General features: G+C 43.1%; 1 protein-coding gene across 5 annotated transcripts in view; it reads left to right on the top strand.

Annotated features, from left to right (window-relative positions):
• Positions 1 to 25,525, top strand: part of LOC110514830 (dedicator of cytokinesis protein 1) — a 611,880-nt gene that overhangs the window by 36,328 nt on the left and 550,027 nt on the right. For all 5 annotated transcript variants that reach the window (XM_090217799.1, XM_090217795.1, XM_090217797.1 and 2 more), the window contains exon 2: positions 23,847 to 23,930. In XM_090217799.1, the coding sequence (XP_090073925.1) occupies positions 23,847 to 23,930 (84 nt within the window). The remainder of the gene's footprint in view (positions 1 to 23,846; positions 23,931 to 25,525) is intronic.

The following is a 25,525-nucleotide window of genomic DNA, read 5'->3' as shown; positions in this document are numbered from 1 at the left end:
GGACACTATCACTCCCCACCTCTGCTATTATTACATAATGGACACTATCACTCCTCACCTCTGCTATTAATACATAATGGACACTATCACTCCTCACCTCTGCTATTATTACATAATGGACACTATCACTCCTCACCTCTGCTATTAATACATAATGGACACTATCACTCCTCACCTCTGCTATTATTACATAATGGACACTATCACTCCCCACCTCTGCTATTATTACATAATGGACACTATCACTCCTCACCTCTGCTATTATTACATAATGGACACTATCACTCCCCACCTCTGCTATTATTACATAATGGACACTATCACTCCTCACCTCTGCTATTAATACATAATGGACACTATCACTCCCCACCTCTGCTATTATTACATAATGGACACTATCACTCCTCACCTCTGCTATTAATACATAATGGACACTATCACTCCCCACCTCTGCTATTATTACATAATGGACACTATCACTCCTCACCTCTGCTATTATTACATAATGGACACTATCACTCCCCACCTCTGCTATTATTACATAATGGACACTATCACTCCCCACCTCTGCTATTATTACATAATGGACACTATCACTCCCCACCTCTGCTATTATTACATAATGGACACTATCACTCCTCACCTCTGCTATTAATACATAATGGACACACTCCTCACCTCTGCTATTATTACATAATGGACACTATCACTCCCCACCTCTGCTATTATTACATAATGGACACTATCACTCCTCACCTCTGCTATTATTACATAATGGACACTATCACTCCCCACCTCTGCTATTATTACATAATGGACACTATCACTCCTCACCGCTATTGGAACCTGATTGGATGGGTATATTATATGTCTCCTCAGGTACACTCACACATATCACATGTTGCTGTGTCTGTTTCCTGGTTAGCAGGAAGTCATTTCCATCCCAGTCAGGAACCTCTGGTCCTTTCACATGGTCTTGGTGTTGACGGACTGACTGACTGTCTGGATCCCGAATGGGGATTCCACTGTGCTGTCACACGTTGATAACTAACCTGGCTGTGGTTGTCAGTCACATCGTTGGCCCACTGGACCAACACCCTTCCGTTGTGAAGCCAGATGGAGATCGACACTGAGTTGCACGTGTCGCTAGTAGGGCTGCTGTGGTCATGACATTTTGTCAACCGGTAACTGCCCTGCAAGTGACAACAGTCCCACGGTAATTGACATGGACACGTTTTAGCGTCTCCAGGCCGACAAGCTGCTGACGCCTTAGTAACGTCTACATCCACTTAACATGCATCACAATAAACCCCTTATTTATCTGTTAGACTCTATTCTATGATAGAGTTCATTATGAAGTGAGTTCATTGTGGTGGGGGTCATTGTGGTGGGGTTCATTATGAAGTGAGTTCATTGTGGTGGGGGTCATTGTGGTGGGGGTCATTGTGATGGGGTTCATTGTGAAGTGGGTTCATTGTGATGGGGTTCATTATGGTGGGGGTCATTATGGTGGGGTTCATTATGGTGGGGGTCATTGTGATGGGGTTCATTGTGAAGTGGGTTCATTGTGATGGGGTTCATTATGGTGGGGGTCATTATGGTGGGGGTCATTGTGGTGGGGGTCATTGTGATGGGGTTCATTGTGATGGGGTTCATTGTGATGGGGTTCATTGTGATGGGGTTCATTTTGATGGAGTTCATTTGGCATGGTTGACCTGAATGGGGTTCATTATGATAGGGTTCATTTGGCATGGTTGACCTGGATGAGGTTCATTTCTCTCTCCACCTGTCTGGAGGTTCAGCTTGATATTTAGGCACATGTCTGTCTCTCTGCATCGATCTCTCTCTCTGCTCCTGTCTGATACAGTGATAACCATCAGAATGGGCATCACAATGTGACCTAGTTCCACAGTAGCACAGTAGTCCCTGTAGGTTCCTTCTGTTAGTTTAGTTTACTGTCCCTGTAGGTTCCTACTGTTAGTTTAGTTTACTGTCTGTCCCTGTAGGTTCCTTCTGTTAGTTTAGTTTACTGTCCCTGTAGGTTCCTTCTGTTAGTTTAGTTTTACTGTCTGTCCCTGTAGGTTCCTTCTGTTAGTTTAGTTTACTGTCCCTGTAGGTTCCTACTGTTAGTTTAGTTTACTGTCCCTGTAGGTTCTTTCTGTTAGTTTAGTTTACTGTCCCTGTAGGTTCCTTCTGTTAGTTTAGTTTACTGTCCCTGTAGGTTCCTTCTGTTAGTTTAGTTTACAGTCTGTCCCTGTAGGTTCCTTCTGTTAGTTTAGTTTACTGTCCCTGTAGGTTCCTTCTGTTAGTTTAGTTTTACTGTCTGTCCCTGTAGGTTCCTTCTGTTAGTTTAGTTTACTGTCCCTGTAGGTTCCTTCTGTTAGTTTAGTTTACTGTCCCTGTAGGTTCCTTCTGTTAGTTTAGTTTACTGTCCATGTAGGTTCCTTCTGTTAGTTTAGTTTACTGTCCCTGTAGGTTCCTTCTGTTAGTTTAGCTTACTGTCTGTCCCTGTAGGTTCCTTCTGTTAGTTTAGCTTACTGTCTGTCCCTGTAGGTTCCTTCTGTTAGTTTAGTTTACTGTCCCTGTAGGTTCCTACTGTTAGTTTAGTTTACTGTCCCTGTAGGTTCCTTCTGTTAGTTTAGTTTACTGTCCCTGTAGGTTCCTTCTGTTAGTTTAGTTTACTGTCCCTGTAGGTTCCTTCTGTTAGTTTAGTTTACTGTCCCTGTAGGTTCCTTCTGTTAGTTTAGTTTACTGTCCCTGTAGATTCCTTCTGTTAGTTTAGGTTACTGTCCCTGTAGGTTCCTACTGTTAGTTTAGTTTACTGTCCCTGTAGGGTCCTTCTGTTAGTTTACTGTCCCTGTAGATTCCTACTGTTAGTTTAGTTTACTGTCCCTGTAGGTTCCTACTGTTAGTTTAGTTTACTGTCCCTGTAGGTTCCTACTGTTAGTTTAGTTTACTGTCCCTGTAGGTTCCGTCTGTTAGTTTAGTTTACTGTCCCTGTAGGTTCCTTCTGTTAGTTTAGTTTACTGTCCCTGTAGGTTCCTACTGTTAGTTTAGTTTACTGTCCCTGTAGGTTCCTACTGTTAGTTTAGTTTACTGTCCCTGTAGGTTCCTTCTGTTAGTTTAGTTTACTGTGCCTGTAGGTTCCTACTGGTAGTTTAGTTTACTGTCCCTGTAGGTTCCTACTGTTAGTTTAGTTTACTGTCCCTGTAGGGTCCTTCTGTTAGTTTACTGTCCCTGTAGGTTCCTACTGTTAGTTTAGTTTACTGTCCCTGTAGGTTCCTTCTGTTAGTTTAGTTTACTGTCCCTGTAGATTCCTTCTGTTAGTTTAGTTTACTGTCCCTGTAGGTTCCTTCTGTTAGTTTAGTTTACTGTCCCTGTAGATTCCTTCTGTTAGTTTAGTTTACTGTCCCTGTAGGTTCCTTCTGTTCGTTTAGTTTACTGTCCCTGTAGGGTCCTTCTGTTAGTTTACTGTCCCTGTAGCTTCCTACTGTTAGTTTAGTTTACTGTCCCTGTAGGTTCCTTCTGTTAGTTTAGTTTACTGTCCCTGTAGGTTCCGTCTGTTAGTTTAGTTTACTGTCCCTGTAGGTTCCTTCTGTTAGTTTAGTTTACTGTCCCTGTAGGTTCCTACTGTTAGTTTAGTTTACTGTCCCTGTAGGTTCCTACTGTTAGTTTAGTTTACTGTCCCTGTAGGTTCCTTCTGTTAGTTTAGTTTACTGTGCCCGTAGGTTCCTACTGTTAGTTTAGTTTACTGTCCCTGTAGGTTCCTACTGTTAGTTTAGTTTACTGTCTGTCCCTGTAGGTTCCTACTGTTAGTTTAGTTTACTGTCCCTGTAGGTTCTTTCTGTTAGTTTAGTTTACTGTCCCTGTAGGTTCCTTCTGTTAGTTTAGTTTACTGTCCCTGTAGGTTCCTTCTGTTAGTTTAGTTTACAGTCTGTCCCTGTAGGTTCCTTCTGTTAGTTTAGTTTACTGTCCCTGTAGGTTCCTTCTGTTAGTTTAGTTTTACTGTCTGTCCCTGTAGGTTCCTTCTGTTAGTTTAGTTTACTGTCCCTGTAGGTTCCTTCTGTTAGTTTAGTTTACTGTCCCTGTAGGTTCCTTCTGTTAGTTTAGTTTACTGTCCATGTAGGTTCCTTCTGTTAGTTTAGTTTTACTGTCTGTCCCTGTAGGTTCCTTCTGTTAGTTTAGTTTACTGTCCCTGTAGGTTCCTTCTGTTAGTTTAGCTTACTGTCTGTCCCTGTAGGTTCCTTCTGTTAGTTTAGCTTACTGTCTGTCCCTGTAGGTTCCTTCTGTTAGTTTAGCTTACTGTCTGTCCCTGTAGGTTCCTTCTATTAGTTTAGTTTACTGTCCCTGTAGGTTCCCTCTGTTAGTTTAGTTTACTGTCCCTGTAGGTTCCTTCTGTTAGTTTAGTTTACTGTCCCTGTAGGTTCCTACTGTTAGTTTAGTTTACTGTCTCTCCCTGTAGGTTCCTACTGTTAGTTTAGTTTACTGTCTGTCCCTGTAGGCTCCTTCTGTTAGTTTAGTTTACTCTGCCTGTAGGTTCCTACTGTTAGTTTAGTTTACTGTCCCTGTAGGTTCCTACTGTTAGTTTAGTTTACTGTCCCTGTAGGTTCCTTCTGTTAGTTTAGTTTACTGTCCCTGTAGGTTCCTACTGTTAGTTTAGTTTACTGTCCCTGTAGGTTCCTTCTGTTAGTTTAGTTTACTGTCCCTGTAGGTTCCTTCTGTTAGTTTAGTTTACTGTCCCTGTAGGTTCCTTCTGTTAGTTTAGTTTACTGTCCCTGTAGGTTCCTTCTGTTAGTTTAGTTTACTGTCCCTGTAGATTCCTTCTGTTAGTTTAGGTTACTGTCCCTGTAGGTTCCTACTATTAGTTTAGTTTACTGTCCCTGTAGGGTCCTTCTGTTAGTTTACTGTCCCTGTAGATTCCTACTGTTAGTTTAGTTTACTGTCCCTGTAGGTTCCTACTGTTAGTTTAGTTTACTGTCCCTGTAGGTTCCTACTGTTAGTTTAGTTTACTGTCCCTGTAGGTTCCGTCTGTTAGTTTAGTTTACTGTCCCTGTAGGTTCCTTCTGTTAGTTTAGTTTACTGTCCCTGTAGGTTCCTACTGTTAGTTTAGTTTACTGTCCCTGTAGGTTCCTACTGTTAGTTTAGTTTACTGTCCCTGTAGGTTCCTTCTGTTAGTTTAGTTTACTGTGCCTGTAGGTTCCTACTGGTAGTTTAGTTTACTGTCCCTGTAGGTTCCTACTGTTAGTTTAGTTTACTGTCCCTGTAGGGTCCTTCTGTTAGTTTACTGTCCCTGTAGGTTCCTACTGTTAGTTTAGTTTACTGTCCCTGTAGGTTCCTTCTGTTAGTTTAGTTTGCTGTCCCTGTAGATTCCTTCTGTTAGTTTAGTTTACTGTCCCTGTAGGTTCCTTCTGTTAGTTTAGTTTACTGTCCCTGTAGATTCCTTCTGTTAGTTTAGTTTACTGTCCCTGTAGGTTCCTTCTGTTAGTTTAGTTTACTGTCCCTGTAGGGTCCTTCCGTTAGTTTACTGTCCCTGTAGCTTCCTACTGTTAGTTTAGTTTACTGTCCCTGTAGGTTCCTTCTGTTAGTTTAGTTTACTGTCCCTGTAGGTTCCGTCTGTTAGTTTAGTTTACTGTCCCTGTAGGTTCCTTCTGTTAGTTTAGTTTACTGTCCCTGTAGGTTCCTACTGTTAGTTTAGTTTACTGTCCCTGTAGGTTCCTACTGTTAGTTTAGTTTACTGTCCCTGTAGGTTCCTTCTGTTAGTTTAGTTTACTGTGCCCGTAGGTTCCTACTGTTAGTTTAGTTTACTGTCCCTGTAGGTTCCTACTGTTAGTTTAGTTTACTGTCTGTCCCTGTAGGTTCCTTCTGTTAGTTTAGTTTACTGTCCCTGTAGGTTCCTACTGTTAGTTTAGTTTACTGTCCCTGTAGGGTCCTTCTGTTAGTTTACTGTCCCTGTAGGTTCCTACTGTTAGTTTAGTTTACTGTCCCTGTAGGTTCCTACTGTTAGTTTAGTTTACTGTCCCTGTAGGTTCCTACTGTTAGTTTAGTTTACTGTCCCTGTAGGTTCCTACTGTTAGTTTAGTTTACTGTCCCTGTAGGTTCCTACTCTTCGTTTAGTTTACTGTCCCTGTAGGTTCCTTCTGTTAGTTTAGTTTACTGTCCCTGTAGGTTCCTTCTGTTAGTTTAGTTTACTGTCCCTGTAGATTCCTTCTGTTAGTTTAGTTTACTGTCCCTGTAGATTCCTTCTGTTAGTTTAGGTTACTGTCCCTGTAGGTTCCTACTGTTAGTTTAGTTTACTGTCCCTGTAGGGTCCTTCTGTTAGTTTACTGTCCCTGTAGGTTCCTACTGTTAGTTTAGTTTACTGTCCCTGTAGGTTCCTACTGTTAGTTTAGTTTACTGTCCCTGTAGGTTCCGTCTGTTAGTTTAGTTTACTGTCCCTGTAGGTTCCTTCTGTTAGTTTAGTTTACTGTCCCTGTAGGTTCCTACTGTTAGTTTAGTTTACTGTCCCTGTAGGTTCCTACTGTTAGTTTAGTTTACTGTCCCTGTAGGTTCCTTCTGTTAGTTTAGTTTACTGTGCCTGTAGGTTCCTTCTGTTAGTTTAGTTTACTGTCCCTGTAGGTTCCTACTGTTAGTTTAGTTTACTGTCCCTGTAGGTTCCTTCTGTTAGTTTAGTTTACTGTCCCTGTAGATTCCTTCTGTTAGTTTAGTTTACTGTCCCTGTAGGTTCCTTCTGTTAGTTTAGTTTACTGTCCCTGTAGATTCCTTCTGTTAGTTTAGTTTACTGTCCCTGTAGGTTCCTTCTGTTAGTTTAGTTTACTGTCCCTGTAGGGTCCTTCTGTTAGTTTACTGTCCCTGTAGCTTCCTACTGTTAGTTTAGTTTACTGTCCCTGTAGGTTCCTTCTGTTAGTTTAGTTTACTGTCCCTGTAGGTTCCGTCTGTTAGTTTAGTTTACTGTCCCTGTAGGTTCCTTCTGTTAGTTTAGTTTACTGTGCCTGTAGGTTCCTACTGTTAGTTTAGTTTACTGTCCCTGTAGGTTCCTACTGTTAGTTTAGTTTACTGTCCCTGTAAGTCCCTTTGGTTTCTCACACGTACAGACACACTGAACTTGTTTTCCTCAGCCCATTCTTACAGGGTTTCCTACACACACACACACACACACCGACAATCTTGATATATGGGTTGACTCATAACCTGCAGTCCTCCAGATCTGAATTACTTCTCATAATCAGCTCTCGTTGTCAGTAGAATTCCTGCATCCAAGAGGCGTCTTTCTATCAGCAGACTTCACTCTGACTGATGTGGAGCCACTTCTCTGGTTGTTATTATTCTTATCAGGTAAAACGCTAGATTATCTGACTGATGTGGAGCCACTTCTCTGGTTGTTATTATTCTTATCAGGTAAAACGCTAGATTATCTGACTGATGTGGAGCCACTTCTCTGGTTGTTATTATTCTTATCAGGTAAAACGCTAGATTTTCTGCCTGATGTGGAGCCACTTCTCTGGTTTGGTATTATTATTATCAGGTAAAACGCTAGATTATCTGACTGATGTGGAGCCACTTCTCTGGTTGTTATTATTCTTATCAGGTAAAACGCTAGATTATCTGACTGATGTGGAGCCACTTCTCTGGTTGTTATTATTCTTATCAGGTAAAACGCTAGATTAACTTCATGCAGAACATTAGGAAATATAGCTAGCTACATTTGTTTCTATGGTAAACATTAGGAAATATAGCTAGCTACATGTGTTTCTATGGTAAACATTAGGAAATATAGCTAGCTACATGTGTTTCTATGGTAAACATTAGGAAATATAGCTAGCTACATGTGTTTCTATGGTAAACATTAGGAAATATAGCTAGCTACATGTGTTTCTATGGTAAACATTAGGAAATATAGCTAGCTACATGTGTTTCTATGGTAAACATTAGGAAATATAGCTAGCTACATGTGTTTCTATGGTAAACATTAGGAAATATAGCTAGCTACATTTGTTTCTATGGTAAACATTAGGAAATATCGCTGTCTACATTTGTTTTTATGGTAAACATGAGGAAATATAGCTAGCTACATTTGTTTCTATGGTAAACATTAGGAAATATCGCTGTCTACATTTGTTTTTATGGTAAACATGAGGAAATATAGCTAGCTACATTTGTTTCTATGGTAAACATTAGGAATACGATGGCCATGCTTAGTTTTTTCAGAATGAAGCATTTCTTGCAGTAAAATGATACATCAAACGTAGGCCTCATTTTGATTTGGAGACAGGAGTGGAGAAATGGGATTTATTTCTGCATCTTGAGAGAATGTGAAGTTAACACCTCTACAGATGGTATCTATCAGCATCATAAGAGCTGCTAGTAGTTAACACCTCTACAGATGGGACCTATCAGCATCATAAGAGCTGCTAGTAGTTAACACCTCTACAGATGGGCCCTATCAGCATCATACGAGCTGCTAGTAGTTAACACCTCTACAGATGGGCCCTATCAGCATCATACGAGCTGCTAGTAGTTAACACCTCTACAGATGGGAGCTATCAGCATCATAGGAGCTGCTAGTAGTTAACACCTCTACAGATGGGAGCTATCAGCATCATAGGAGCTGCTAGTAGTTAACACCTCTACAGATGGGGTCTATCTGTGTCATAGGAGCTGCTAGTAGTTAACACCTCTACAGATGGTATCTATCAGCATCATACGAGCTGCTAGTAGTTAACACCTCTACAGATGGGCCCTATCAGCATCATACGAGCTGCTAGTAGTTAACACCTCTACAGATGGGACCTATCAGCATCATAGGAGCTGCTAGTAGTTAACACCTCTACAGATGGGACCTATCAGCATCATAGGAGCTGCTAGTAGTTAACACCTCTACAGATGGGACCTATCAGCATCATAGGAGCTGCTAGTAGTTAACACCTCTACAGATGGGACCTATCTGTGTCATAGGAGCTGCTAGTAGTCGCCAACTGTAGGAGGTGTTATCGATCTGAATGAGCATCATAGGAAATATGCATCCAAGCCAAACTGAAATCAGAAACACCTGTCATTCACACAGCTTTCTATGTCCATACAACCAGTCAAACCAATGTCAATTGGACATTTTGCACAGAAATTATATATATATATATATATATATTTTTGTTATTGCATTTTTCTCCCTGGATTGTAAATGTCTTTGGTCCATGAATGAAGCAGAGATCACAGAACGTTACCAATGTCCACTAGAATGAACCCTTCAATCAATTTCTGACATTTTATCCCGGTGAGCGAAGGGTTGGTTTAGTCTTCATGGGCAACGAGTCGTGACAGATGAGAAGCTGCATGTATTTAATCAACTAATAAATAAAAATGTTCAGAAATTATAAGCTGAAACGAATCTTAAGCAAAAATAATCCTGGTTCTGGTTCACTACTTTAGACCAGGTCCTATAGGGTAGTAGTGCACTACTTTAGACCAGGTCCTATAGGGTAGTAGTGCACTACTTTAGACCAGGGTCTATAGGTTAGTAGTACACTACTTTAGACCAGGGCCTATAGGGTAGTAGTGTACTACTTTAGACCAGGGCCTATAGGGTACTAGTGCACTACTTTAGACCAGGACCTATAGGGTAGTAGTGCACTACTTTAGACCAGGGTCTATAGGTTAGTAGTACACTACTTTAGACCAGGGCCTATAGGGTAGTAGTGTACTACTTTAGACCAGGGCCTATAGGGTACTAGTGCACTACTTTAGACCAGGACCTATAGGGTAGTAGTGCACTACTTTAGACCAGGGTCTATAGGTTAGTAGTACACTACTTTAGACCAGGGCCTATAGGGTACTAGTGCACTACTTTAGACCAGGACCTATAGGGTAGTAGTGTACTACTTTAGGCCAGGGCCTATAGGGTAGTGGTGCACTACTTTAGACCAGGACCTATAGGGTAGTAGTGCACTACTTTAGACCAGGACCTATAGGGTAGTAGTGCACTACTTTAGACCAGGACCTATAGGGTAGTGGTGCACTACTTTAGGCCAGGACCTATAGGGTAGTGGTGCACTACTTTAGGCCAGGACCTATAGGGTAGTGGTGCACTACTTTAGACCAGGACCTATAGCGTAGTAGTGCACTACTTTAGACCAGGACCTATAGGGTAGTAGTGCACTACTTTAGACCAGGACCTATAGGGTAGTGGTGCACTACTTTAGACCAGGGTCTATAGGTTAGTAGTACACTACTTTAGACCAGGACCTATAGGGTAGTAGTGCACTACTTTAGACCAGGGCCTATAGGGTAGTAGTGCACTACTTTAGGCCAGGACCTATAGGGTAGTGGTGCACTACTTTAGGCCAGGACCTATAGGGTAGTGGTGCACTACTTTAGGCCAGGACCTATAGGGTAGTGGTGCACTACTTTAGACTAGGACCTATAGGGGTAGTAGGGCATTTCCTTAGACCAGGTCCTATAGGGTAGTTGGGCATTTCCTTAGACCAATGCCTATAGGGTAGTAGGGCATTTCCTTAGACCAGGTCCTATAGGGTAGTAGTGCACTACTTTAGACCAGGACCTATAGGGTAGTAGTGCACTACTTTAGACCAGGACCTATAGGGTAGTAGTGCACTACTTTAGACCAGGACCTATAGGGTAGTAGTGCACTACTTTAGACCAGGTCCTATAGGGTAGTTGGGCATTTCCTTAGACCAGGGCCCTATAGTGTAGTAGTGCACTACTTTAGACCAGGACCTATAGGGTAGTAGTGCACTACTTTAGACTAGGACCTATAGGGTAGTAGTGCACTACTTTAGACCAGGGCCTATAGGGTAGTAGTGCACTACTTTAGACCAGGGCCTATAGGGTAGTAGGGCACTACTTTAGACCAGGACCTATAGGGTAGTAGTGAACAATGTAAGGAGTAGGGTGCCTTGTTGTTGTGAGAAAACCAGTGTGGAATGAATGGAGGCAGGCAGCAGAAGGGTTCTGATTACATGTCCAGGAACTCTCCTCCCGGATAATGTAGAGGTCGCTGATTGATTGATACCGGACTGGTTACAAATCATTTCAGGGCCAGTCCAATGATTCCTGGTCGCAACTGCAACCAACACACAATCACTCAGTCACACAGTCACATCAGCATACACAGTCACACTTTCCCTGACCCAGTCTGTAATACATACAGTGGGGCAAAAAAGTATTTAGTCAGCCACCAATTGTGCAAGTTCTCCCACTTTTTTTCAACTTTTGTAATTGACCAAATACTTATTTTCCACCATAATTTGCAAATAAATTCATTAAAAATCCTACAATGTGATTTTCTTTCTCATTTTGTCTGTCATAGTTGAAGTGTACCTATGATGAAAATTACAGGCCTCTCTCATCTTTTTAAGTGGGAGAACTTGCACACTTGGTGGCTGACTAAATACTTTTTTGCCCCACTGTACATGTTTCAAGGTCTCCTGAATGGCACAGCGGTCTAAGACACTGCATCTCAGTGCAAGAGGCGTCACTACAGTCTCTACAGTCCCTGGTTCGAATCCAGAATTTGTTCTTAACGGACTTGCCAAGTTAAATAAAAAATAAATTTTGTACTCCTCCAATCGTCTCTGTGCCTAAAAACACCAAGGTAATCTGTCTAAATGACTATCGCTCTGTGGCACTCAAATCTGTAGCCATAAAATGCTTTGAAAGGCTGGTCATGGCTCACATTCACATCATCAGCCCAGACACCCTGAACCCAGTCCAATTCGCATACCGCCCCAACAGATCCACAGATGACATTGTCTCTATTGCCGGTACTGCCCCTTCCCAGCTGGACAAGAGGAACACCTATGTGAGATTGTTATTCATTGACCACAGCTCAGCGTTTAACACCGTAGTACCCTCCATACTAATCACTAAGCTCAGAACCCTGGGACTGAACACCTCCCAACTGGATCCTGGACTTCCTGACGCCCCCCTCCCCGGTGGTGTGGGTAGGCAACAACAACACCCGCCACGCTGATCCTCAACACGGGGGGGGTCCCTCAGGGGTGCGTGCTTATACCCCTCACGACTCCCAACACCTATCCAGTGTCTCAAATGGCACCCTATTCTCCCTATCCAGTGTCTCAAATGGCACCCTATTCTCCCTATCCAGTGTCTCAAATGGCACCCTATTCTCCCTATCCAGTGTCTCAAATGGCACCCTATTCTCCCTATCCAGTGTCTCAAATGGCACCCTATTCTCCCTATCCAGTGTCTTTGTCCCAAATGGCACCCTATTCTCCCTATCCAGTGTCTCAAACGGCACCCTATTCTCCCTATCCAGTGTCCCAAATGGCACCCTATTCTCCCTATCCAGTGTCCCAAATGGCACCCTATTCTCCCTATCCAGTGTCTCAAATGGCACCCTATTCTCCCTATCCAGTGTCCCAAATGGCACCCTATTCTCCCTATCCAGTGTCTCAAATGGCACCCTATTCTCCCTATCCAGTGTCCCAAATGGCACCCTATTCTCCCTATCCAGTGTCCCAAATGGCACCCTATTCTCCCTATCCAGTCTAAAATGGCAGCCTATTCTCTCTATCCAGTGTCTGTCTCAAACGGCACCCTATTCTCCCTATCCAGGGTCTCAAACGGCACCCTATTCTCCCTATCCAGGGTCTCAAATGGCACCCTATTCTCCCTATCCAGGGTCTCAAATGGCACCCTATTCTCCCTATCCAGTATCTGTCTCAAATGGCACCCTATTCTCCCTATCCAGTGTCTCAAACGGCACCCTATTCTCCCTATCCAGTGTCCCAAATGGCACCCTATTCTCCCTATCCAGTGTCCCAAATGGCACCCTATTCTCCCTATCCAGTGTCTCAAATGGCACCCTATTCTCCCTATCCAGTGTCCCAAATGGCACCCTATTCTCCCTATCCAGTGTCTCAAATGGCACCCTATTCTCCCTATCCAGTGTCCCAAATGGCACCCTATTCTCCCTATCCAGTGTCCCAAATGGCACCCTATTCTCCCTATCCAGTCTAAAATGGCAGCCTATTCTCTCTATCCAGTGTCTGTCTCAAATGGCACCCTATTCTCCCTATCCAGTGCACTACGTTTAACCAGCTCCATAGGTCTCTGGTCAGAAATAGTGCACTACATAGGGAATAGTGTGCAATTTCGGCTGAGCTTGAGTCTCCGTGTATTGTGTCTGCCCCAGTAGATGGGGGGGGGGGGGGTGTAAGACGGACGAGGACAAGTTAATTCTGTTAAACATACCCGCCCGGTGGGGTGGAGGGATACCCGTGGTGACAAGGCCCCTTTTAATGATGCTGTCATTCACCTTGGTAAAGTAGTCCCATCGACCGGGGGGCCCTGCATGGTATCCTTCCCCCAGCAGGAGAGGAGAGGTAGAGTCCTCCCCGACCTTATTGCAAGTGGTGTGTGTGGTGGGTAGAACATATGTTGTCTTGGTTGTTGATGACTGTGTTTGCAGCAGGTGTGTGTGTGTGTGTGGTGGGTAGAACATATGTTGTCTTGGTTGTTGATGACTGTGTTTGCAGCAGATGTGTGTGTGTGTGTGGTGGGTAGAACATATGTTGTCTTGGTTGTTGATGAGTGTGTTTGCAGCAGATATGTGTGTGTGTGTGGTGGGTAGAACATATGTTGTCTTGGTTGTTGATGACTGTGTTTGCAGCAGATGTGTGTGTGTGTGTGGCGGGTAGAACATATGTTGTCTTGGTTGTTGATGACTGTGTTTGCAGCAGATGTGTGTGTGTGTGTGGTGGGTAGAACATATGTTGTCTTGGTTGTTGATGACTGTGTTTGCAGCAGATGTGTGTGTGTGTGTGGTGGGTAGCACATATGTTGTCTTGGTTGTTGATGAGTGTGTTTGCAGCAGATATGATATGTGTCAGTCTGTGTGCGGGTGTGTGTGTGTGTGTGGCGGGTAGAACATATGTTGTCTTGGTTGTTGATGACTGTGTTTGCAGCAGATGTGTGTGTGTGTGTGGCGGGTAGAACATATGTTGTCTTGGTTGTTGATGACTGTGTTTGCAGCAGATATGATATGTGTCAGTCTGTGTGTGGGTGTGTGTGTGTGTGTGTGGTGGGTAGAACATATGTTGTCTTGGTTGTTGATGAGTGTGTTTGCAGCAGATATGATATGTGTCAGTCTGTGTGTGGCGGGTAGAACATATGTTTTCTTGGTTGTTGATGACTGTGTTTGCAGCAGATATGATATGTGTCAGTCTGTGTGTGGCGGGTAGAACATATGTTGTCTTGGTTGTTGATGACTGTGTTTGCAGCAGATATGATATGTGTCAGTCTGTGTGTGGTGGGTAGAACATATGTTGTCTTGGTTGTTGATGAGTGTGTTTGCAGCAGATATGATATGTGTCAGTCTGTGTGTGGTGGGTAGAACATATGTTGTCTTGGTTGTTGATGAGTGTGTTTGCAGCAGATATGATATGTGTCAGTCTGTGTGTGGCGGGTAGAACATATGTTGTCTTGGTTGTTGATGAGTGTGTTTGCAGCAGATATGATATGTGTCAGTCTGTGTGTGGTGGGTAGAACATATGTTGTCTTGGTTGTTGATGAGTGTGTTTGCAGCAGATATGATATGTGTCAGTCTGTGTGTGGGTGTGTGTGGCGGGTAGAACATATGTTGTCTTGGTTGTTGATGAGTGTGTTTGCAGCAGATATGATATGTGTCAGTCTGTGTGTGGGTGTGTGTGGCGGGTAGAACATATGTTGTCTTGGTTGTTGATGAGTGTGTTTGCAGCAGATATGATATGTGTCAGTCTGTGTGTGGGTGTGTGTGTGTGTGTGGTGGGTAGAACATATGTTGTCTTGGTTGTTGATGACTGTGTTTGCAGCAGATATGATATGTGTCAGTCTGTGTGTGGTGGGTAGAACATATGTTGTCTTGGTTGTTGATGACTGTGTTTGCAGCAGATATGATATGTGTCAGTCTGTGTGTGGGTAGCACATATGTTGTCTTGGTTGTTGATGACTGTGTTTGCAGCAGATGTGTGTGTGTGTGTGGTGGGTAGAACATATGTTGTCTTGGTTGTTGATGACTGTGTTTGCAGCAGATATGATATGTGTCAGTCTGTGTGTGGTGGGTAGAACATATGTTGTCTTGGTTGTTGATGACTGTGTTTGCAGCAGATATGATATGTGTCAGTCTGTGTGTGGTGGGTAGAACATATGTTGTCTTGGTTGTTGATGACTGTGTTTGCAGCAGATATGATATGTGTCAGTCTGTGTGTGGGTAGAACATATGTTGTCTTGGTTGTTGATGACTGTGTTTGCAGCAGATATGATATGTGTCAGTCTGTGTGTGGGTAGCACATATGTTGTCTTGGTTGTTGATGACTGTGTTTGCAGCAGATATGATATGTGTCAGTCTGTGTGTGGGTAGCACATATGTTGTCTTGGTTGTTGATGAGTGTGTTTGCAGCAGATATGATATGTGTCAGTCTGTGTGTGGGTTAGGGTTAGGGTTAGTTGATGAGTGTGTTTGCAGCAGATATGATATGTGTCAGTCTGTGTGTGGGTGTTCTGTGGTGGGTAGAACATATGTTGTCTTGGTTGTTGATGAGTGTGTTTGCAGCAGATATGATATGTGTCAGTCTGTGTGTGGGTTAGGGTTAGGGTTAGGGTTAGGGTTAGTTGATGACTGTGTTTGCAGCAGATATGATATGTGTCAGTCTGTGTGTGGGTTAGGGTTAGGGTTAGGGTTAGGGTTAGTTGATGAGTGTGTTTGCAGCAGATATGATATGTGTCAGTCTGTGTGTGGGTGTGTGGTGGGTAGAACATATGTTGTCTTGGTTGTTGATGAGTGTGTTTGCAGCAGATATGATATGTGTCAGTCTGTGTGTGGGTGTGTGTGTGTGTGGGTGTGTGGTGGGTAGAACATATGTTGTCTTGGTTGTTGATGAGTGTGTTTGCAGCAGATATGATATGTGTCAGTCTGTGTGTGGGTTAGGGTTAGGGTTAGGGTTAGGGTTAGTTGATGAGTGTGTTTGCAGCAGATATGATATGTGTCAGTCTGTGTGTGGGTGTGTGGTGGGTAGAACATATGTTGTCTTGGTTGTTGATGAGTGTGTTTGCAGCAGATATGATATGTGTCAGTCTGTGTGTGGGTAGAACATATGTTGTCTTGGTTGTTGATGACTGTGTTTGCAGCAGATATGATATGTGTCAGTCTGTGTGTGGGTTAGGGTTAGGGTTAGGGTTAGGGTTAGTTGATGACTGTGTTTGCAGCAGATATGATATGTGTCAGTCTGTGTGTGGGTAGAACATATGTTGTCTTGGTTGTTGATGACTGTGTTTGCAGCAGATATGATATGTGTCAGTCTGTGTGTGGGTAGAACATATGTTGTCTTGGTTGTTGATGAGTGTGTTTGCAGCAGATATGATATGTGTCAGTCTGTGTGTGGGTGTTCTGTGGTGGGTAGAACATATGTTGTCTTGGTTGTTGATGACTGTGTTTGCAGCAGATGTGATATGTGTCAGTCTGTGTGTGGGTGTTCTGTGGTGGGTAGAACATATGTTGTCTTGGTTGTTGATGAGTGTGTTTGCAGCAGATATGATATGTGTCAGTCTGTGTGTGGGTGTGTGTGGTGGGTAGAACATATGTTGTCTTGGTTGTTGATGAGTGTGTTTGCAGCAGATATGATATGTGTCAGTCTGTGTGTGGGTGTTCTGTGGTGGGTAGAACATATGTTGTCTTGGTTGTTGATGACTGTGTTTGCAGCAGATATGATATGTGTCAGTCTGTGTGTGGTGGGTAGAACATATGTTGTCTTGGTTGTTGATGACTGTGTTTGCAGCAGATATGATATGTGTCAGTCTGTGTGTGGGTAGCACATATGTTGTCTTGGTTGTTGATGAGTGTGTTTGCAGCAGATATGATATGTGTCAGTCTGTGTGTGGGTGTTCTGTGGCGGGTAGAACATATGTTGTCTTGGTTGTTGATGACTGTGTTTGCAGCAGATATGATATGTGTCAGTCTGTGTGTGGGTAGAACATATGTTGTCTTGGTTGTTGATGACTGTGTTTGCAGCAGATATGATATGTGTCAGTCTGTGTGTGGGTAGAACATATGTTGTCTTGGTTGTTGATGACTGTGTTTGCAGCAGATATGATATGTGTCAGTCTGTGTGTGTGTGTGGTGGGTAGAACATATGTTGTCTTGGTTGTTGATGACTGTGTTTGCAGCAGATATGATATGTGTCAGTCTGTGTGTGGTGGGTAGAACATATGTTGTCTTGGTTGTTGATGACTGTGTTTGCAGCAGATATGATATGTGTCAGTCTGTGTGTGGTGGGTAGAACATATGTTGTCTTGGTTGTTGATGACTGTGTTTGCAGCAGATATGATATGTGTCAGTCTGTGTGTGGGTAGCACATATGTTGTCTTGGTTGTTGATGACTGTGTTTGCAGCAGATATGATATGTGTCAGTCTGTGTGGTGGGTAGAACATATGTTGTCTTGGTTGTTGATGACTGTGTTTGCAGCAGATATGATATGTGTCAGTCTGTGTGTGGTGGGTAGAACATATGTTGTCTTGGTTGTTGATGACTGTGTTTGCAGCAGATATGATATGTGTCAGTCTGTGTGTGGGTAGCACATATGTTGTCTTGGTTGTTGATGACTGTGTTTGCAGCAGATATGATATGTGTCAGTCTGTGTGTGGGTAGAACATATGTTGTCTTGGTTGTTGATGACTGTGTTTGCAGCAGATATGATATGTGTCAGTCTGTGTGTGGGTAGCACATATGTTGTCTTGGTTGTTGATGACTGTGTTTGCAGCAGATATGATATGTGTCAGTCTGTGTGTGGTGGGTAGAACATATGTTGTCTTGGTTGTTGATGACTGTGTTTGCAGCAGATATGATATGTGTCAGTCTGTGTGTGGTGGGTAGAACATATGTTGTCTTGGTTGTTGATGACTGTGTTTGCAGCAGATATGATATGTGTCAGTCTGTGTGTGGGTTAGGGTTAGGGTTAGGGTTAGTTGATGAGTGTGTTTGCAGCAGATATGATATGTGTCAGTCTGTGTGTGGGTTAGGGTTAGTTGATGAGTGTGTTTGCAGCAGATATGATATGTGTCAGTCTGTGTGTGGGTTAGGGTTAGTTGATGACTGTGTTTGCAGCAGATATGATATGTGTCAGTCTGTGTGTGGGTGTTCTGTGGTGGGTAGAACATATGTTGTCTTGGTTGTTGATGACTGTGTTTGCAGCAGATATGATATGTGTCAGTCTGTGTGTGGGTGTGTGTGGTGGGTAGAACATATGTTGTCTTGGTTGTTGATGACTGTGTTTGCAGCAGATATGATATGTGTCAGTCTGTGTCAGTCTGTGTGTGGCGGGTAGAACATATGTTGTCTTGGTTGTTGATGACTGTGTTTGCAGCAGATATGATATGTGTCAGTCTGTGTGTGGTGGGTAGAACATATGTTGTCTTGGTTGTTGATGACTGTGTTTGCAGCAGATATGATATGTGTCAGTCTGTGTGTGGTGGGTAGAACATATGTTGTCTTGGTTGTTGATGACTGTGTTTGCAGCAGATATGATATGTGTCAGTCTGTGTGTGGGTGTTCTGTGGTGGGTAGAACATATGTTGTCTTGGTTGTTGATGACTGTGTTTGCAGCATTTATGATATGTGTCAGTCTGTGTGTGGGTGTGTGTGGTGGGTAGAACATATGTTGTCTTGGTTGTTGATGACTGTGTTTGCAGCAGATATGATATGTGTCAGTCTGTGTGTGGCGGGTAGAACATATGTTGTCTTGGTTGTTGATGAGTGTGTTTGCAGCAGATATGATATGTGTCAGTCTGTGTGTGGTGGGTAGAACATATGTTGTCTTGGTTGTTGATGACTGTGTTTGCAGCAGATATGATATGTGTCAGTCTGTGTGTGGGTAGAACATATGTTGTCTTGGTTGTTGATGACTGTGTTTGCAGCAGATATGATATGTGTCAGTCTGTGTGTGGTGGGTAGAACATATGTTGTCTTGGTTGTTGATGACTGTGTTTGCAGCAGATATGATATGTGTCAGTCTGTGTGGTGGGTAGAACATATGTTGTCTTGGTTGTTGATGAGTGTGTTTGCAGCAGATATGATATGTGTCAGTCTGTGTGGTGGGTAGAACATATGTTGTCTTGGTTGTTGATGAGTGTGTTTGCAGCAGATATGATATGTGTCAGTCTGTGGTGGGTAGAACATATGTTGTCTTGGTTGTTGATGACTGTGTTTGCAGCAGATATGATATGTGTCAGTCTGTGGTGGGTAGAACATATGTTGTCTTGGTTGTTGATGACTGTGTTTGCAGCAGATATGATATGTGTCAGTCTGTGTGGTGGGTAGAACATATGTTGTCTTGGTTGTTGATGACTGTGTTTGCAGCAGATATGATATGTGTCAGTCTGTGGTGGGTAGAACATATGTTGTCTTGGTTGTTGATGACTGTGTTTGCAGCAGATATGATATGTGTCAGTCTGTGTGTGGGTAGAACATATGTTGTCTTGGTTGTTGATGACTGTGTTTGCAGCAGATATGATATGTGTCAGTCTGTGTGTGGGTAGCACATATGTTGTCTTGGTTGTTGATGACTGTGTTTGCAGCAGATATGATATGTGTCAGTCTGTGTGGTGGGTAGAACATATGTTGTCTTGGTTGTTGATGACTGTGTTTGCAGCAGATATGATATGTGTCAGTCTGTGTGTGGTGGGTAGAACATATGTTGTCTTGGTTGTTGATGACTGTGTTTGCAGCAGATATGATATGTGTCAGTCTGTGTGTGGGTAGCACATATGTTGTCTTGGTTGTTGATGACTGTGTTTGCAGCAGATATGATATGTGTCAGTCTGTGTGTGGGTAGAACATATGTTGTCTTGGTTGTTGATGACTGTGTTTGCAGCAGATATGATATGTGTCAGTCTGTGTGTGGGTAGCACATATGTTGTCTTGGTTGTTGATGACTGTGTTTGCAGCAGATATGATATGTGTCAGTCTGTGTGTGGTGGGTAGAACATATGTTGTCTTGGTTGTTGATGACTGTGTTTGCAGCAGATATGATATGTGTCAGTCTGTGTGTGGTGGGTAGAACATATGTTGTCTTGGTTGTTGATGACTGTGTTTGCAGCAGATATGATATGTGTCAGTCTGTGTGTGGGTTAGGGTTAGGGTTAGGGTTAGTTGATGAGTGTGTTTGCAGCAGATATGATATGTGTCAGTCTGTGTGTGGGTTAGGGTTAGTTGATGAGTGTGTTTGCAGCAGATATGATATGTGTCAGTCTGTGTGTGGGTTAGGGTTAGTTGATGACTGTGTTTGCAGCAGATATGATATGTGTCAGTCTGTGTGTGGGTGTTCTGTGGTGGGTAGAACATATGTTGTCTTGGTTGTTGATGACTGTGTTTGCAGCAGATATGATATGTGTCAGTCTGTGTGTGGGTGTGTGTGGTGGGTAGAACATATGTTGTCTTGGTTGTTGATGACTGTGTTTGCAGCAGATATGATATGTGTCAGTCTGTGTGTGGGTGTTCTGTGGTGGGTAGAACATATGTTGTCTTGGTTGTTGATGACTGTGTTTGCAGCAGATATGATATGTGTCAGTCTGTGTGTGGGTGTGTGTGGTGGGTAGAACATATGTTGTCTTGGTTGTTGATGACTGTGTTTGCAGCAGATATGATATGTGTCAGTCTGTGTGTGGCGGGTAGAACATATGTTGTCTTGGTTGTTGATGAGTGTGTTTGCAGCAGATATGATATGTGTCAGTCTGTGTGTGGCGGGTAGAACATATGTTGTCTTGGTTGTTGATGACTGTGTTTGCAGCAGATATGATATGTGTCAGTCTGTGTGTGGTGGGTAGAACATATGTTGTCTTGGTTGTTGATGACTGTGTTTGCAGCAGATATGATATGTGTCAGTCTGTGTGTGGTGGGTAGAACATATGTTGTCTTGGTTGTTGATGACTGTGTTTGCAGCAGATATGATATGTGTCAGTCTGTGTGTGGGTGTTCTGTGGTGGGTAGAACATATGTTGTCTTGGTTGTTGATGACTGTGTTTGCAGCAGATATGATATGTGTCAGTCTGTGTGTGGGTGTGTGTGGTGGGTAGAACATATGTTGTCTTGGTTGTTGATGACTGTGTTTGCAGCAGATATGATATGTGTCAGTCTGTGTGTGGGTAGAACATATGTTGTCTTGGTTGTTGATGACTGTGTTTGCAGCAGATGTGATATGTGTCAGTCTGTGTGGTGGGTAGCACATATGTTGTCTTGGTTGTTGATGACTGTGTTTGCAGCAGATATGATATGTGTCAGTCTGTGTGTGGGTAGAACATATGTTGTCTTGGTTGTTGATGACTGTGTTTGCAGCAGATATGATATGTGTCAGTCTGTGTGTGGTGGGTAGAACATATGTTGTCTTGGTTGTTGATGACTGTGTTTGCAGCAGATATGATATGTGTCAGTCTGTGTGGTGGGTAGAACATATGTTGTCTTGGTTGTTGATGAGTGTGTTTGCAGCAGATATGATATGTGTCAGTCTGTGTGGTGGGTAGAACATATGTTGTCTTGGTTGTTGATGAGTGTGTTTGCAGCAGATATGATATGTGTCAGTCTGTGGTGGGTAGAACATATGTTGTCTTGGTTGTTGATGACTGTGTTTGCAGCAGATATGATATGTGTCAGTCTGTGGTGGGTAGAACATATGTTGTCTTGGTTGTTGATGACTGTGTTTGCAGCAGATATGATATGTGTCAGTCTGTGTGTGGGTAGAACATATGTTGTCTTGGTTGTTGATGACTGTGTTTGCAGCAGATATGATATGTGTCAGTCTGTGTGTGGGTAGAACATATGTTGTCTTGGTTGTTGATGACTGTGTTTGCAGCAGATATGATATGTGTCAGTCTGTGTGTGGGTTAGGGTTAGGGTTAGGGTTAGGGTTAGGGTTAGTTGATGAGTGTGTTTGCAGCAGATATGATATGTGTCAGTCTGTGTGTGGGTTAGGGTTAGGGTTAGGGTTAGGGTTAGGGTTAGGGTTAGTTGATGAGTGTGTTTGCAGCAGATATGATATGTGTCAGTCTGTGTGTGGGTAGAACATATGTTGTCTTGGTTGTTGATGACTGTGTTTGCAGCAGATGTGATATGTGTCAGTCTGTGTGTGGGTAGCACATATGTTGTCTTGGTTGTTGATGACTGTGTTTGCAGCAGATATGATATGTGTCAGTCTGTGTGTGGGTTAGGGTTAGGGTTAGGGTTAGGGTTAGTTGATGACTGTGTTTGCAGCAGATATGATATGTGTCAGTCTGTGTGTGGCGGGTAGAACATATGTTGTCTTGGTTGTTGATGACTGTGTTTGCAGCAGATATGATATGTGTCAGTCTGTGTGTGGGTGTGTGTGTGGGTAGCACATATGTTGTCTTGGTTGTTGATGACTGTGTTTGCAGCAGATATGATATGTGTCAGTCTGTGTGTGGGTTAGGGTTAGGGTTAGGGTTAGGGTTAGTTGATGACTGTGTTTGCAGCAGATATGATATGTGTCAGTCTGTGTGTGGCGGGTAGAACATATGTTGTCTTGGTTGTTGATGACTGTGTTTGCAGCAGATATGATATGTGTCAGTCTGTGTGTGGGTGTGTGTGTGGGTAGCACATATGTTGTCTTGGTTGTTGATGACTGTGTTTGCAGCAGATATGATATGTGTCAGTCTGTGTGTGGGTTAGGGTTAGGGTTAGGGTTAGGGTTAGTTGATGACTGTGTTTGCAGCAGATATGATATGTGTCAGTCTGTGTGTGGCGGGTAGAACATATGTTGTCTTGGTTGTTGATGAGTGTGTTTGCAGCAGATATGATATGTGTCAGTCTGTGTGTGGTGGGTAGAACATATGTTGTCTTGGTTGTTGATGACTGTGTTTGCAGCAGATATGATATGTGTCAGTCTGTGTGTGGGTGTTCTGTGGTGGGTAGAACATATGTTGTCTTGGTTGTTGATGACTGTGTTTGCAGCAGATATGATATGTGTCAGTGTGTGTGTGTGTGTGTGGTGGGTAGAACATATGTTGTCTTGGTTGTTGATGAGTGTGTTTGCAGCAGATATGATATGTGTCAGTCTGTGTGTGGTGGGTAGAACATATGTTGTCTTGGTTGTTGATGAGTGTGTTTGCAGCAGATATGATATGTGTCAGTCTGTGTGTGGTGGGTAGAACATATGTTGTCTTGGTTGTTGATGACTGTGTTTGCAGCAGATATGATATGTGTCAGTCTGTGTGTGGGTAGAACATATGTTGTCTTGGTTGTTGATGACTGTGTTTGCAGCAGATATGATATGTGTCAGTCTGTGTGTGGTGGGTAGAACAGCAGATATGATATGTGTCAGTCTGTGTGTGGGTGTGGCGGGTAGAACATATGTTGTCTTGGTTGTTGATGAGTGTGTTTGCAGCAGATATGATATGTGTCAGTCTGTGTGTGGTGGGTAGAACATATGTTGTCTTGGTTGTTGATGACTGTGTTTGCAGCAGATATGATATGTGTCAGTCTGTGTGTGGGTGTGGCGGGTAGAACATATGTTGTCTTGGTTGTTGATGACTGTGTTTGCAGCAGATATGATATGTGTCAGTCTGTGTGTGGGTAGAACAGCAGATATGATATGTGTCAGTCTGTGTGTGGGTAGAACAGCAGATATGATATGTGTCAGTCTGTGTGTGGGTGTGTCTGTGTGTGGGTGTGTCTGTGTGTGGGTGTTCTGTGTGTGGGTGTTCTGTGAGCTCGGCTGCCACTATGTTTTTAGTATGACACCCACACAACCATCCTGCCACACTGGAGCCACACGTCTTATTTCCTTTTCCTGTCCTTTTAATAGCCTCGTCTCTTCTTCTCTCCCCTCAGCAATCTACAATTACGATGTCCGTGGAGACGAGGAGCTGTCGCTACAGATTGGAGACACAGTCCACATACTAGAGACATATGAAGGTAGGAACACACTGATGACACAGTCCACATCCTAGAGACATATGAAGGTAAGGAACACACTGACTGATGACACAGTCCACATACTAGAGACATATGAAGGTAAGGAACACACTGACTGATGACACAGTCCACATACTACAGACATATGCAGGTAAGGAACACACTGACTGATGACACAGTCCACATACTAGAGACATATGAAGGTAGGAACACACTGATGACACAGTCCACATACTAGAGACATATGAAGGTAAGGAACACACTGACTGATGACACAGTCCACATACTAGAGACATATGAAGGTAGGAACACACTGATGACACAGTCCACATACTAGAGACATATGAAGGTAAGGAACACACTGACTGATGACACAGTCCACATACTAGAGACATATGAAGGTAAGGAACACACTGACTGATGACACAGTCCACATACTAGAGACATATGAAGGTAGGAACACACTGATGACACAGTCCACATACTACAGACATATGAAGGTAGGAACACACTGATGACACAGTCCACATACTAGAGACATATGAAGGTAAGGAACACACTGACTGATGACACAGTCCACATACTAGAGACATATGAAGGTAGGAACACACTGATGACACAGTCCACATACTAGAGACATATGAAGGTAAGGAACACACTGACTGATGACACAGTCCACATACTAGAGACATATGAAGGTAGGAACACACTGATGACACAGTCCACATACTAGAGACATATGAAGGTAAGGAACACACTGACTGATGACACAGTCCACATACTAGAGACATATGAAGGTAGGAACACACTGACTGATGACACAGTCCACATACTACAGACATATGAAGGTAGGAACACACTGACTGATGACACAGTCCACATACTAGAGACATATGAAGGTAGGAACACACTGACTGATGACAGTCCACATACTAGAGACATATGAAGGTAGGAACACACTGATGACACAGTCCACATACTACAGACATATGAAGGTAGGAACACACTGACTGATGACACAGTCCACATACTAGAGACATATGAAGGTAGGAACACACTGATGACACAGTCCACATACTAGAGACATATGAAGGTAGGAACACACTGACTGATGACACAGTCCACATACTAGAGACATATGAAGGTAGGAACACACTGATGACACAGTCCACATACTACAGACATATGAAGGTAGGAACACACTGATGACACAGTCCACATACTACAGACATATGAAGGTAGGAACACACTGATGACACAGTCCACATACTACAGACATATGAAGGTAGGAACACACTGACTGATGACACAGTCCACATACTAGAGACATATGAAGGTAGGAACACACTGATGACACAGTCCACATACTAGAGACATATGAAGGTAGGAACACACTGATGACACAGTCCACATACTACAGACATATGCAGGTAAGGAACACACTGATGACACAGTCCACATACTAGAGACATATGAAGGTAGGAACACACTGATGACACAGTCCACATACTAGAGACATATGAAGGTATACTGTATGTTTATGAGGGCACACTAAGTGACGACAGTCCCGATCAGGTTACCAAGGATAATTGCAG

The sequence above is a fragment of the Oncorhynchus mykiss genome, chromosome 23 (assembly GCF_057628025.1).
Source record: "Oncorhynchus mykiss isolate SJ-2025 chromosome 23, ASM5762802v1, whole genome shotgun sequence".
NCBI classification, from domain to species: domain Eukaryota; kingdom Metazoa; phylum Chordata; class Actinopteri; order Salmoniformes; family Salmonidae; genus Oncorhynchus; species Oncorhynchus mykiss.
Note: the sequence above shows the minus strand (reverse complement) of the source record. Positions and strands in the feature narration are given on the sequence as shown.